Source organism: Octopus sinensis, linkage group LG25, assembly GCF_006345805.1.
Source record: "Octopus sinensis linkage group LG25, ASM634580v1, whole genome shotgun sequence".
Classification (NCBI taxonomy): domain Eukaryota; kingdom Metazoa; phylum Mollusca; class Cephalopoda; order Octopoda; family Octopodidae; genus Octopus; species Octopus sinensis.
Genome location: NC_043021.1, coordinates 2,197,619 through 2,213,055, shown reverse-complemented (window position 1 = coordinate 2,213,055; position 15,437 = coordinate 2,197,619). Strand labels below are relative to the sequence as shown.

The 15,437-nt window shown below is 42.0% G+C and overlaps 1 protein-coding gene across 1 annotated transcript in view; it reads right to left on the bottom strand.

Annotated features, from left to right (window-relative positions):
• The window catches only part of LOC115224373 (phosphatidylinositol 3,4,5-trisphosphate 3-phosphatase and dual-specificity protein phosphatase PTEN), a 134,016-nt gene extending 118,808 nt beyond the window's left edge, over window positions 1-15,208 (bottom strand). Inside the window, exon 1 of the mRNA XM_029795256.2 lies at window positions 14,659-15,208. Coding sequence (XP_029651116.1) covers window positions 14,659-14,749 — 91 coding nt within the window. The 5' untranslated portion in view covers window positions 14,750-15,208. The remainder of the gene's footprint in view (window positions 1-14,658) is intronic.
• Window positions 15,209-15,437: the final 229 nt, after the last annotated feature.

Sequence of the window (15,437 nt, the reverse complement as noted above, 5' to 3'; positions counted from 1 at the left end):
CTGGCGTTCGGCCTTCAATAATAATAATAACAATGACAGGATGATCACGATCGGATTGTCTTTGAGCATAGATTTGCTGGATCTCAGGGCTCTAAGCAACAAAAACAATCAGTCATAGTCCCCACCCACGAAAACGTCTTTCCCTATGCGGTAGTTCCACCTGCTAGAAATAGCAACCACATCGCACCCCTCACCCCCACCACCTCAAATCACACGCAACGATTTCAATGATAGAATTCAAAATAAAATAAAAGAAGAATAAGGGGGGGTGAGGGATATATTGTATTGAGACGACAGAGGTGCAAGCGTACTGTTTGGAAAAATATAAAATAAAGCCAGTAAGATGGATGGTCACGGTTGGAAGGAAGAGCCGTTGCTGATAGGGTAAACGCATCAACTTCATAAACAACATCACGTTTCCCGTGACTGATGACATCAGTCACTTACGAATCCACTGATTATCGATAAAATACTTTCTTAGTTTTACTAATATCGAACAGAATAGCAACACGGAGAGAGGGAGGGAGGGAGTGTGTGTGTGTGTGTGTGCGTGCGCACGTTTATTTATATATATACACATATACACACGAAGGACTGCTGAAAAGTTCCTGGCTTATGATTCTATTCAACATAGTCCCCGCTCAGATTCACACACTCATTGCAGTGGTCCTTCGGGTTTTCTAAGCCCTGTGAAAGAACTCAGAAGGTTGGGCCACAAATCAAGCCTTTCGCGAGACCCTTAAGGCCAGGAACTTTCCATCACCTCCTCGTATATATATACATATATACACGCACATACACAAAACGTACGCAACATACATCACACTGTATACAAACACACACATTTACATACATTGATATATATATATATATAGATAGAGAGAGAGAGGGGAGGGAAAGAGGGAGAGAGAGAGTCCTGCCTGCACTCGTCTGCCGAGTGTGACTTCAATCTTTGCAAGTGAAACTCAACTTATTTACGTCCATCCAAAATATTTTTAAAAAAACCCAAGCACATGACTACCATGTTTCTCCATAAACCAATATTATAGTTACACACACACATATATATATATGTGTGTATATATATATATATATGTGTGTGTGTGTGTGTATAAAGATAATATACACACATCATATATATACGTGTGTGAGTGTTTAAGTTAAAACAGAATCTATTCCGTGTTAAAATAAGTTTCTCTGTTGCTGGAGCTGACTAAGGATGGAGAAGTGGTGACAGAACGAATGAAGAAAGATGGAGAGATGAGGACGAGAGAAAGAATCTAAGCCAGACATCATCATCATCATCATCATCATCACTACATGAAAGCTTTTAAGACAGTGTCTTTCTTTCTTCTTTCAGAGAGACAGACAAGGGAAATATCTCACTGCTGGCTCTCGCATTCATCATCATCATCATCGTCTCTCTCTCTTTCTTTCCATACACACATATATCAGTTGCTGTTGTCACTGGACTGCAGCCCTGGCTGGAGCACCATCTCGAAGGGCTCTTTAGTCAAGTTACGAAGACGTAAACAAACCAACACCAGTTTTCAAACGGTTGGGAACAAATACAAAGATACACGCAACAACAGACTTCTGTCAGTTTCTGTCCACCAAATTCAGCAATCTTTCGGTAGAAGTCTATGACGTCATGAGTGTGTGACTGTTTCCTCCAGAGCGGAACACACACACATACATTCATGACTAACGCCATATACTAATACCGATACATTGTCCAAAGTGCCGTACAGTGGGACTGAACCCAAGACCACCTGGTTGGTAGGCAGGTTTCTTAACCACACAACCACGTCTGCACCTGTATCTATAGGAAATCGGTTTCAAATTTTGGCACGAGGCCAGCAATTTCAGGGTAGAGAGTAAGTCGACTACATCGACCCCAGTGCTCGACTGGTACATATTTTATCGACCCCCGAAAGGACGAAAAGCAAAGACCCCGGTAGGATTTGAACTCAGAACGCAAAGACGGACGAAACGCCGCTAGGCATTTTACCCGACCTTAACTAACGATTGTGCCATCTCGCCGCCCTTATACCTGTAGGAAATTAAATAGAAATGTGGTGTATTTGAACACGCATGTACTTAATGGACATGGGTCACACACAGCACATAAGTACCGCAAATCTTTCGCCATACCAACCAACTAAATCACACAAAAACTTTCATAAAAAACAATACTTCGCCCTGTATAAAAACACCCTTATTTTAAAATAACTAAATAATTGCTGCCGCCAGTTGACTTATCGGTACGAGATCAGACCCAACACGACATACGACTGAGTGAATTAAAGTTCTACTTAAGTGAGAGTGCAGGCTTTTACTGAGCAAGTGAGGAAACTTGTGATGTGTTTTACATGTAGGTTGTGGACGAGTGGGAAATAGTTGGTAGGTGACAATAAAATTAATTTTCTCGGGAAATATATATATTCCTTTAAATACACTTATAATAAACACATACAGGCACGAATCGTTTTGACATTTACTTGTTCCAGCCACGGGCAGCGGCAATGCTGGAGCAGTGCATTGAAGGCTTTCGCCAAACGAATTGACCCTAGCACTTATTTTCCCGTTTTCAACCAGGTCCTCCTCTTGTCTTCTTTGTTTCTTTTTACTTGGTTACGAGTACGTAAACAAACCGGCACCGGTTATGAAACAGTGGTGGTGGGTACAAGCAAATACACATATACATCCATCTATACATAAGTATAACGGGCTTCTTTTCAGTTTCCATCTACCAAATTCGATCACAAGGCTTTGGTCGGCCCAAGGCTATTGTAGAAGACACTCGGCCAAGGTGCCACGCAGTGAGACTGAACCTGGAACCATGTCTTTGAAAAGCAAGCTTTTTTTTTAATCACCCAGCCACACCTGCACCTATCGTCAGGTTGCGGTCGAATAAAATATTCTACTTGGGAAATGTAGTTGAACAGACATATTCAGATCACATGTGTGTATGTGTGTATTTACACACACAAAAACTCCACACCTTTGTCACAGCTGAGAGCCAGGACATTCACCACAATCTCAAGCACACACAAAAAAAAAACCCAATGACAAATGTAAAACTTTTGTATCAAAAGGCATTAAACAGTTCCACCATACAATGAAATGGTGGTTACAAATGGTGTCTTGAACTGTAAGAAATCCTTTGACAATTTCTGTATAGCAAAGCAAATTTGCCTGTATTCTTCAAGAGATGAATACTCTAGAACAGTGCTTCTCAAACTGTTGTGGCATACCAGCAGGGACCGGTAATACTTCTTAGTAATGGGTACAGGCGTGGCTGTGTGGTAAGTAGCTTGCTTACCAACCACATGGTTCCGGGTTCAGTCCCACTGCGTGACACCTTGGGCAAGTGTCTTCTACTATAGCCTCAAGCCAACCAAAGCCTTGTGAGTGGATTTGGAAGACGGAAACTGAGAGAAACCCGTCATATATTATATATATATATATATGTATGTGTATGTGTGTCTGTGTTTGTCCCCACAACATCGCTTGACAATCGATGCTGGTGTGTTTACGTCCCCCTGTAACTTAGCAGTTTGGCAAAAGAGACCGATAGAATAAGTCCTGGGGTCGATTTGCTCGACTATGGGCGGTGCTCCAGCATGGCCACAGTCAAATGCCTGAAAAGAGTAAAAGAGAGTGTATTGTGGAAGTGTAAGCAATGGTCCCACAAGAGTCATATGGGGCCCTAGTTGAGAACCACTGCCTTAAACCTAATCCTAACCTAGATTTGGTCATTTCGCAGCATAAACAACAGATACTGTAGTAGAGCACACACACACACACAGCTGAGGTAGCATCTGAAACTAATGGTACCAGACTCAGGAAAGGAAAAAAAGACCCACTTCAATTCTCCTGTGAGAGTAAGGAAAGAATGGCCATTCTCATTAGCATTGTTACCAGCGTTGCTTTACTGGCACGTGAACAAAACATTTGAGCGAGGTCGTTGCCAGTGCCATTGGACTGGCTCCTGTGCAGATGGCACGTAAAAAACACCATTTCAAGTGTGGCCGTTGCCAGAAACCGCCAGACTGGCCCTCGTGCCGGTGACACGTAAAAGCACCCACTACACACCCGGAGTGGTTGGCGTTAGGAATGGCATCCAGCTGTAGAAACTCTGCTAGATCAAGATTGGAGCCTGGTACAGCCATCTGGTTCGCCAGTCCTCAGTCAAATCGTCCAACCCATGCTAGCATGGAAAGCAGACGTTAAACGATGATGATGATTGTTTGACCCCTTTTATAACCGACCCACTTCAGACCACCCTGGTTCAACGATACAAATTTCCATTATTTTAACTCTAAACATACCACAAAGAAGTCTCTTTCGTTTATAGCTATGAGGGACAATCTAAATAGATAGAAATCCCAGTGGTGCATATATGCATAGCTCACAGACAAACCGTAGAATCCCAGAGATGCTTACTGTATGCGACCTTCTGGTTATGTTGTGATACCCCAGTGATGCTTATATGCAGCTTTCAACCATTGGTAATGTTTCATTGGTTGTGATCCGTGCAGCCAAGCAACAGCCTCTAGCATGAGACTGGGCTAATCTCTGCTACAGATAATATTAAAGTTATTCAAATTAAAACATCCAATTAAAATTTCAAGTTAATTTATGTTCCAAATCCCAACTTAATAAACTTAATTAAAACAAAGGCAGAGTATTTCATATGATAAGGTAAGTATTTATAAGGAAAGGGCGGCAAGCTGGCAGAAACGTTAGCACACTGTGCGAAATGCTGAGCAGTATTTTGTCTGTCTTTATGTTCCGAGTTCAAACTCCGCCGAGGTCGACTTTGCCTTTCATCGTTTCGGGGGTTGATTAAATTAAGTACCAGTTACGCACTGGGGTTGATGTAATCGACTTAATCCCTTTGTCTGTCCTTGTTTGTCCCCTCTATCTTTAGCCCCCTTGTGGGCAATAAAGAAATAAGGAAAGCATTTATCCCACATACAGGATATCTCAAACGTGAATGGATGGCACAAACAGCAACTCAAGCTGCATCTGACATCAAAAGCATACACTGCACAGAGCAAGGATATCCAGCCGGGCCTGGTACTGACATCGCTCACAGCAGAAAAGCACCCAAGTACTGGCCACCTTCGGGGTTGATGTTGATTCCAACGGTCCACACTGCCATGGCAAGAAAATGGCATCCACAGTTTGGCAATCCAACATGGAGGAAATCTCCACCTTTTGAGGAGATGAGCTCAAACACAGCATCCACTTCGAGTAGAACCATGGCACCAACATCATACACAATTTAGGTTCGTCGTGGGCAAACTGCAGCCTGCAGGACTTTCTCAGTGATACATCTAATGAAAAATTATCTTGAATTTTTGGTAGAGTGCCCCCACCCCACCCCACCACCACTAGATGATCAGCCATGACATGTGGCCGGCTTCTCAAAAAAAATGATGCCGGAGAGATCAGCATTTGCTTAAGACATGGTCAGCCAAGTTTCTTGGAGACACATGGCCTAGTGGTTAGAGAAGTGGACTCGCAGTCGAGGGATTGCGGGTTCGAATTTCAGACAGGGCGATGTGTGTGTTTATGAGCGAAATGCCTAAGCTCCACGCGGCCCCGGCAGAAGGTAATGGCAAACTTCTGCTGAATCTTTCGCCACAACTTTCTCTCACTCTTTCCTCCTGCATCTTGCAGCTCACCAGCGATGGACTGGTGTCCTATCCAGGTGGGGAACCTATACGCTAAGGAAACCGGCCCTAATGAGCCAGGTGTGGCTCAAGAAGGAACAAACAAACAAAACAAACATTTACAAACTTGTGTAGGTTGAACTGTGTGATGTGGTTGGGAAAGAAATCTAGATGTTCCTTGCGATAGATACAGCTAAAGTAAAACTTTTTCATGGATCCTTACTTAATGGATTATTGTGGATTCCCCCAATTGACTATTTTGCTTGCATGAACCCTCAAAAATCATATGTGGATCCCTGAGGGATCATATGGACTCCAGTTGAAAATCACCAATCTAGACAAGGCTGAATAAAATTTGTGAGAATGTACGTTAGTGTGTGTGTGTGTGTGTGTGAAAGAGTAAGATGAGAGTGAGACAGAGTTCACTTAAACTAACAAGTGGTCAAAAGGGTTGTTTCACAACAATGCCTAGTGGTTAGAGATGCAGACTCAGTTGAGGGATCGCGGGTTCGAATCTCAGACTGGGCAATGTGTTTGTTTATGAGCAAAACACCCAAGATCCACTTGGCTCTGGCAGAAGGTAATGGCAAACCTCTGCCAACTCTTTTGCCACAACTTTCTCTCACTCTTTCCTCCTGCATCTTGCAGCTCACCTGTGACAGACTCAAAATGAGGAGTAGACGGACAGCCAACAACTGATGAAGGGTCGTTCTTTACGTTACTCGTCCTGTTTCCCATTTGTTTCTCTATCACCTATACACCTACACAAAGATATATGCATTCTCCCTCCATGCATAGCACAGGCCCTCAGAAATTCTGTGTCAGTGTCCAGCATGCTGGAAAACTGCTGGGGGTGAGGCACTGCTTAACATTTGCTGAAGCATGTCTCTAAGATATAAAACCAGATATTCAGAGAATGGTACTGAACATTTCAGGGACCTTTTGCTAGAGATCATGGCACCTGTGCACATTCCTGAGCCTGCAACCTATACTGGCATGGGATATTTTGCCCTGTCTTGTCACTGGATGATGTCAGTAGAGTGGAGAGGATTCAAGAGGTGCCGTGCAAACCTTAGTGGACCTAAGATTTTAGGTTGTGTTATTGCTGGTGAGGTAACTATCCAATGCCTAGTTAAGTAGGTGAGAACCGACGCTGCAGACGTGAACTTGAGTGAAGCTGACTGCTGGTACAATACATGTCATGCACAGTAGAGGCGCAGGAGTGGCTGTGTGGTAAGTAGCTTGCTTACCAACCACATGGTTCCGGATTCAGTCCCACTGCATGGCACCTTGGGCAAAGTGTCTTCTACTATAGCCTCGGGCCAACCAAAGCCTTGTGAGTGGATTTGGTAGACGGAGACCGAAAGAAGCCCATCATATATATGCATATATTTATGTATATGTGTGTGTATGTTTGCCCCCCCCCCCCAACATAGCTTGACAACTGATGCTGGTGTGTTTACGTCCCAGTAATTTAGCGGTTCAGCCAAAGAGACTGATAGAATAAGTACTAGGCTTACAAAGAATAGGTCCTGGGGGTCGATTTGCTCAACTAAAGGTGGTGCTCCAGCATGGCCAAAGTCAAATGCCTGAAACAAGTAATAGAGAGTAAAGAGTATGGGTTGCAGGCTAAAGAATGTGCACAGGTGCCATGATCCCAAGCACAAACAAAAAACTCCCAGAATGTTCAATGCCATTCTCTGAATATCTGGTTTTTGTATCAGAGTGACTTTCTCCTTAGAGACACACTGCAGCAAAAGTGGATTACCAACAGAACTTCTAACTGCAAAAATATTCAAAGTTCCCCAGACATTGAACAAATCTAAGCATTGGGCAGCAAAGAGATGGTTATTACTGATAAGAGTCAATGGTTCACAGCACAAAAGCCAGGACAATGATACAGGTTCTACAGGATCACCAGGACCTCATCCTTCAAATACATCCAACTGCCCTTTAATCCTTTAACATTGAAATCAATCTGTCAACAAGTGTGATGCTTATTTATTCACAACCAGTCGTGGCCGTTTGCCAGCCTCCTCTGGCCCCTGTGCTGGTGGCACGTAAAAAGCACCCACTACACTCATGGAGCGGTTGGCGTTAGGAAGGGCATCCAGCTGTAGAAACACTGCCAGATCAGACTGGAGCCTGGCGCAGCCTCCTGGCTTCCCAGGCCCCAGTCGAACTGTCCAACCCATGCCAGCATGGAAAACGGACGTTAAACGACGATGATGATTTGTTTTGAACCAAACCAGTCATTATCTTGTGCTGAGATTCCAATGATGCGACCGTTTATCTTTAGAATGACATTGTAGGGTAAGTGCGAGAGGCAAGATCTGGCTAGCTTGAATATTTTGGTTGCGTATGGCTGGTCTAAATGCGAAAGGGTTAGGCTTAGGAACGGTAATTTTAATCCTAGATATACAATGTCTGAATAAATGACAGGACTGTCACGACTGGAATGCATTTGATCATAGATCTGCTAGATCAGGATTAATTATGGGGCCTAAGCAACAAAGGGTCCAGAGATATTACAGGTTACATTTCATCAGCTCGTATCCGTTTCTGTAAACGCAGAACACACACAATGGTTATACATTGTACAGACAAACCTCTACAGCTATTCACACGGTACATGATACACATTGTAAGCATATTCACACACACGTCTTTTATTGTTTACGGGTTTCAGTCATTGGACTGCGACCCTGCTGGGGCACGGCCTTGAAAGCTTTAGTCAAACAAATCGACACTAGTACTTATTCTGTCGGTGTGTTTCGCTGAACCGCTAAGTTACGGGAACGTAAACAAACACCGTTTACCAATTCCACTCCCAAAGCTTTGGGGGTTGGTGTGTGTGTGTGTGTACATACAGACACACACACATACATACATGCGCGCGCACATATCTATTGACAAGTGTCCCCCCCCCCCACACACACACAAACACGAATGCATGTATGTATATCGCTACAAAAACGAAGCAGAAAGATGTGTAAGCACGCGAGCGAGGGAATTTGTGTGAGAGAAAGACAGACAGACGGACAGAGAAAACAGCAAGAACGATGTGTGCATTCGTCTGAAGGTATTTGCGTGCACGCTGGTGCTGTTGTTTAGCCCGAGGTCAGACCTGATGGCGAAGGCCAGTTCTGTGATCAAAGAGACATTCTCAAACACACACACACATCAAGTCTTTTTTTTCCTGTGTACAAAGAACTCGGGACCTACGAATCAAGATTCCAACGTACCATCGCTTTTATTATTATTTATTTTTTTCCTCCATAAAACGCTGGGGAGTGATTTGGGGGATAACTTTAGTTGCAGTTTCTAACAGTGCAAACGAGTACGCCAAGGCTCCATCACGTTGGATCCTACGTTTGTATGTGAGTACAAACACACACACGAATATTAAGCATACCTACACAAGCCCAACGAAAGCACACTTGTGTAGGTATGCACACACATATACATATATATATATGCATACATATATATATACATATGTATATATATATCCTTCACGCAACACATTCTTCGTATATTTCTATTTATGTCAGTGCGCGCGCGCGATTAAATGAGGGGAAAGCGCGCGTGTACGCACGTGATCACAGCTTAGATTTATTAGAACTCTAAAGTAGAAGAGGCCCCGATTTAAAAAAAACAAAAACAAAACAACATTGGTGGTGGGAGGAGGAAGGAAAAAAGAGAGAGGGAGAGACAATAAGAATGAGGGGTGGGGAGAGGATACAAAAAAAGGGATCGCTGGATATAACACACACACACACACACACACGCGTTTGTATATACAAAGGTAAAAAAGTTCAACAGATGCATTGTGTATATATGTATGTATATATATATATCGTACTGTTGCTACTCAGATTCATATAATCATATACACACACACACATATATATATATATATGCACACACACACACACACACATATATATATACACACACACATATATATATAAATATACACACACACATATATATATGCACACACAAACACACATGCATAAATACACATTCACACACACACATGCATATATACACATTCACACACACATATATGTGTATATATACAAACACACAACCACACACGCCAGTGCGTGAGTGCGTGCGCGCGTGTGTGTAGGTAAATATAAAGTGCATTATTACATGTGACCTGACAACGGATTCCGGAAAACCAACATGTCGTCATAGCTGGTTGGGGGGGGGAGAGGAAGCGATGGGGGATCAACAACCCCCCCCCCTGTTGATGAAGGATTTGAAATTGTTGTTTTAGCCCTGGGCAAACAATGATTGAACCACCGAGAGGAAAAGGGAGGAAATAAAGCCACCACCACCACCACGAATAGATCTGGTAGACAATCGTAAGTGTATTTTGCCCGCAAATCACATCGTCTTAAAAATTCTATGAGGATTTACAAAACTGGACAATGTGAGTGAGTCGTTGGCGTATAGAAAGAAAATAAATAAAGGGAAATGGAACGGAAAGGAATGCCTTTAATCATAATTCTACAGGATCAGGAGCTAGGGGTTTAAACAACTATACACACAAACACACACACACACGTGTGTATATATAACTTCTTTTTTTTTTAAATAGTGGATCTCGAAGCAGGTTACAAAGCTACAAATTCATAGCATGTAAATATTGAGTTGAGAAACCTTTTTGGAAAGAAGTCGAAGACGAGCCGTCAACTAGAGAGGCAAAATAGACATGCCAACGAAAGAGCCTCTAGGTGGACGCGAGCCCTGTTAGAAATAGCAACCAAACGCCACTGCCTCAAACCACATCAGATCTACTCCGTCTGAAAAAGGACCACAAAAAACACAAATCGAACAACGTATTCTGAGATGCACGTTGTCATAAATGGATGGGAGACAACATATTTCACACAGATAAGGGATGTGTAACCCCTAATGCCTTAAACACTCATCTCTGAGGTTGCTTGTTTATTTAGGGAGCATCGTTACAAAAATACAAGACAAAATATAACGCAAAGCTTTCCCAATGGGATATGTTTAACCCCTTTCTGTAATGGTTTCAAACAACCCCTAGTTTCCCCCCCCCCACAATAAAACACTAGCGAATCTCTACTACAGTATAAATTCGACGAGCTAAAAACCACAGCCAAATCTTCCTCTTAAATCACACACTACCACATTACAAAAAAAAAAAAGCAAAAACAAAAAAAGGGGGGAATATTCAATAGCTGTAGTCCTGGACACACTTTTTCACGAAGACGAGATGGCCACAAGTGGAAAGGCTTTGATTTATAATAGGTCTTGATCAATGTGATTAACCACGGACTAAACAAACAGCAACAGTGCACGCGAGCCAGTTTGTGTGAAGGGCTCCACTATGCGGTCGATCGACTAATCAGCTAGAAACAGCAGTCAAATCATAATCTCCCTGAAGTTCAGATTAAGACCGTTTTAGAAAAACGAAGGACATACATAAGATAATGTAGTCCAAGGTGCACAGTCTGAAAGGTTGGGAGGGAAGCAAAAGATGGTCATGTGTGGAATGTCATAACTGTGCTCAAACTGACTGTTTTTTGCTGTTTTTAGCCACAGGTCAGACCTGATCCAGCAGACCTAGAACCAAAACAGTATCAAGCCACGACACTGTCCTAAACATCTATAAGACAGTATACATGTGATTTAAAGGAGAGTTGGCTGCTATTTTTAGCAGCTTTATGAGGCCACCTTGTTGGCCTTGTATAAGATGGAGGGTAGGAAAAAAAAAGACACTACCCTCTTTTTAGAAACGGAATAAACGATGGAGCCACAACGAATTGGCAGCTAAATCTATCTCAATTCCCTGCCGTCAAAAGAAAAAGTTAAAGAAAAAAAAATCACGAACGACACATTAGATTATATAGTCCTAGATACACTATATCTGAATGGTAAATAGGGAATGGATGGATGGCCACGGCCAGACCGCCTTTCATCAGCGTTCCGCTTTGTATGTTAGTCGTGTAGACAGAGAGATAGATCGGTGGGGGTATCTATACAACAAACGTGTTGACCCTAAGATCAAGAGTAAACAAGAGTGTGTGTGTGTTCTATTGAGGTTTTCCTAGAACAAAAATAAAAAAAGCAGGCCAAGAGATTGTTGTCAGACTAAAAATACAGAGGAAGAGACGAAAGAGAGTAAAAAAGATAGATGGATGGATGGATAATTTAACAGGGCTGAAAATTACCCCTTATTTCTGACCGCTTGCCAAAAAAAAAATTCGTCTCCTCTCCATAAAGATATAAACAAGAGCCACTAAAAGGTCGCCCGAAACAGCTAAAAATAGCGACCAAATATTTCCTATAATCATGAAAAAGAAACTAAAATGTAAAAGAAATAAGTCCCCATTGACTAAATAAGACCTTGATGTTCTATATATCTCTATAAGGTATAAACGAGATGGTCAGATCTGGAGAGCCTTCGTTAATATGGTTGCTCCACTAGAGCCCATTTGGGCCTTTGGTGGTGATCCAACACGATCGTTCGACCTCCTAGAAATAATAGCCAAATCTCACTCGAATCACTAGTCCATCTTTAGAAGGAAAAGGTTAGACACCTTTGATGAAATAAGACACGAATGTCACGAATGGAACGCTTTTGAGTATATGGTTGTTGAATTAAGACTTAACAGCGGGGCTAAGCAACAACACGTACACACGATCCAGTCAGAGCTTCTCACGAGGCTGCTGGGCCTGCTAAAAGTAGCAACCTGAAAAATCCCTCAAATTTACATATTACACATTCTCTCAGGGGGAAGTAGGACAGAATCGGTTTAAGGACGACACACTGGATAATTATTGTTCCAGATATATAACGAAAGGTCCGGAATTTGAAGGCTGGAAAGGGGTTCTTTTTTTTCTGGGTTTTTTTTTTTTCTTCCTTTCTGATTCATAGATCTGGTTGGCTCTATCAGAGCTGACCTGGGGTTTAACAACAACAACAACAGCAGCAGCAGCATGCTACAAACAACAGGTCACCCCCTTCAATTCCTCACTTTCTCTGTCCCCTTCCCCAACCATTCCACATACCGTTACACTTAGGCAACAACAACAACACCACAACCATTCCACAGTCACCCGCCAAAGTGCATTATGGAAGTTCACGTTCAGAGAAATGTCGTCATCTTCATTCAACCCCCCCGTCTCCCACCCCGTTCCTACCCTACCCCCACCAACTCTCCCTTCTACGGCAGATCCAATAAACAACAAACCTTTAAGGACCGATAGAAGAAGAAGAAAAAAAAAAGGAGGGAGGGGCGGGCGGGAAGAGCTGGGGGCAGGAAGGAAGGAGGAAGGAGAAGGAATGCACTTTAGATGTCAGGGGGCAAACGGTGGCAGCAGGAAGAGGATAATATCGCATCATCCACACATCATATATACATATATATATATATAAATGCATGTATATATATATATATTTAATATATATATATATATATATAAAGGCACTTGTTACCGTTATGCATCCTATGGCATTTTGACAACTTTGGCAATACGAGTTATTTTTCTTTACTTCCGCCTTTGCAACACTGATTCTACATACATATATATACATCTATGTATATATATATATATATATATACAAACGTGTGTATATATATATATATATATATGCTCGCATATGGGAGAAGGGAGTAATGTGGGGAGGAGCTCTTTTTCCAGTACATGCTTTCATGTTATGATGATGACGATGATGGTGGTGGTGATGGTGAGGATGATGATGATGGATTGCGGAAAAAGAGTAACAGGATGAGAGGTGGAGGAATAACTCATATGACTGGAATGGACTCGGTCGGAGTATCCAGGGGTGGATGGATGGATTCGCGGAGACGTTAAGTAAAGTTGTGAACATGGGAGATATATGGGGCACGGAGGTCGCCAAGCTTAGGAAACATCATATATACACGCGCTAAGCTAATGTTTATCGTGTATATATATATATATATATACACACACATATATATAAAGACTACGTGTGCATACACACACACAGATAGATAGATAGATAGATAGATAGATAGAAAGGTTATGTACATGTTACTTAGATTTATATATGTGGATGTATAACTTTTCACCATACGAAGTTGTCAGTGAAACAACATATATATATGACATTCATGTATATATATATCTGTGTATATAACATACGATTTCATGCGTACGTTAAATATATTATAGATAGATAGATAGCTATATTACTGGCTTCAGTCATGCGTCTGTGACCATGCTGGGGCACCAAATTTATATATATGCTTACATCAATAGCTGTTGTACTACATACATGCGCGCACACACACACACATACAGACACCAGTAGCTGAGGGATCGAATGGAACTTAAGCAACACATACATCTGTATTTTATCTGTATTTATATGTAGATAAAACATACACGCATCACTATGTACAGATGATATAAATAAAATGATTGTATGCATAAAGTGTGAAAGCGATATTTACCTTCATGTCCATGGGAGAATATACATACATACATATATATGTATATATATATATATATATATAGCTCCACATCATAGCGGTGTTTCCCTTGCAATAAAGTGTGCGATAAAAAAAATATATAATAAAAGGAAGATCAAGGCAGGACCACGAAAGAGGGGTCCATTCTAGTGAAAACAGGTCCAAACGATATTCTTCGGCTCGGCGGTCCGACAACAGAATCTAACTTTTAACATAGACACATAGATACATACATACGTACACATGTACCTGTGTATTATATAAATACATACATATACATATATATATATATATATATATATATGTATGTATATATAGATATGTCTATATATATATATATAGATAGATACATACATACACACATATCTATATATATATATATGTATATATGTGTGTGTGTATGTATGTATGCATGTATGTGTGTCTGCGTAAGATATGTGGGGTTCATTTAGAAAGAATTAAAAGGATACAGGTTAAGTCCAAGTCGAAGCCATCTTCTTGGAAACGCCTTTTCTTCTTGCTTACAATTCCTTTTATCTTGTTAGCCATTTTCTCTCGCATGTTCTTTCGTCAATGTCATATATCCATTCCTAGCTGAGAAATTTGGCTTGTACTGTTTGAAGTGAATGTGTGTGTGTGAGTGAGAGAGTGAGAGACCCAGAGTGAGAGACAGTTGGTTGGTCTGTGCGAATGTGCCAATGAGTAAGTGTGTGTGTGTGTATATGTGTGTATGTGTGTGTGTGTGTACGGCGAACGACGACGTCTGTGTGTCTGTGCTCTGCTGTCTCATATGTGGTGCTAGCCGTGCTGCTGATGCTGCTGCTAGTGTTGGTGCTAAATGGTAATGGTTCTTATTGCTGGCCTGGCTCTGTTGACTCTGTTTCTGTACGAATACGCGGCTGCCTGGCTCTGCGTGAGTGTGAGTGAGAGGGAACGAGAGTGTGAAGTAACGAGGCTGCGAGTGGCGGTGGCGGCGGCGGCGGCGGTGAGTGACTGTTGCTGCATACGTGTGCGCGGCTACTTAGCCAAGTGTAGGTGAAAGTGTTAAAGGGAAAACCAGAGGAAAAAGAAGGTGCACCACGTATGGTGATTACCTTACGTTTATTTACGGACGATGTTGCAAATTGTCGGTCAGTGTACGACTGTTGCTGTATACGTGAGTGCGGCTGCCTAGTTGAGTATGAGTGGAGAGTGAAACCGACAGACAGACAGACATGTCTGTTTATGTATTTCTATGGCGGCGTAGCTG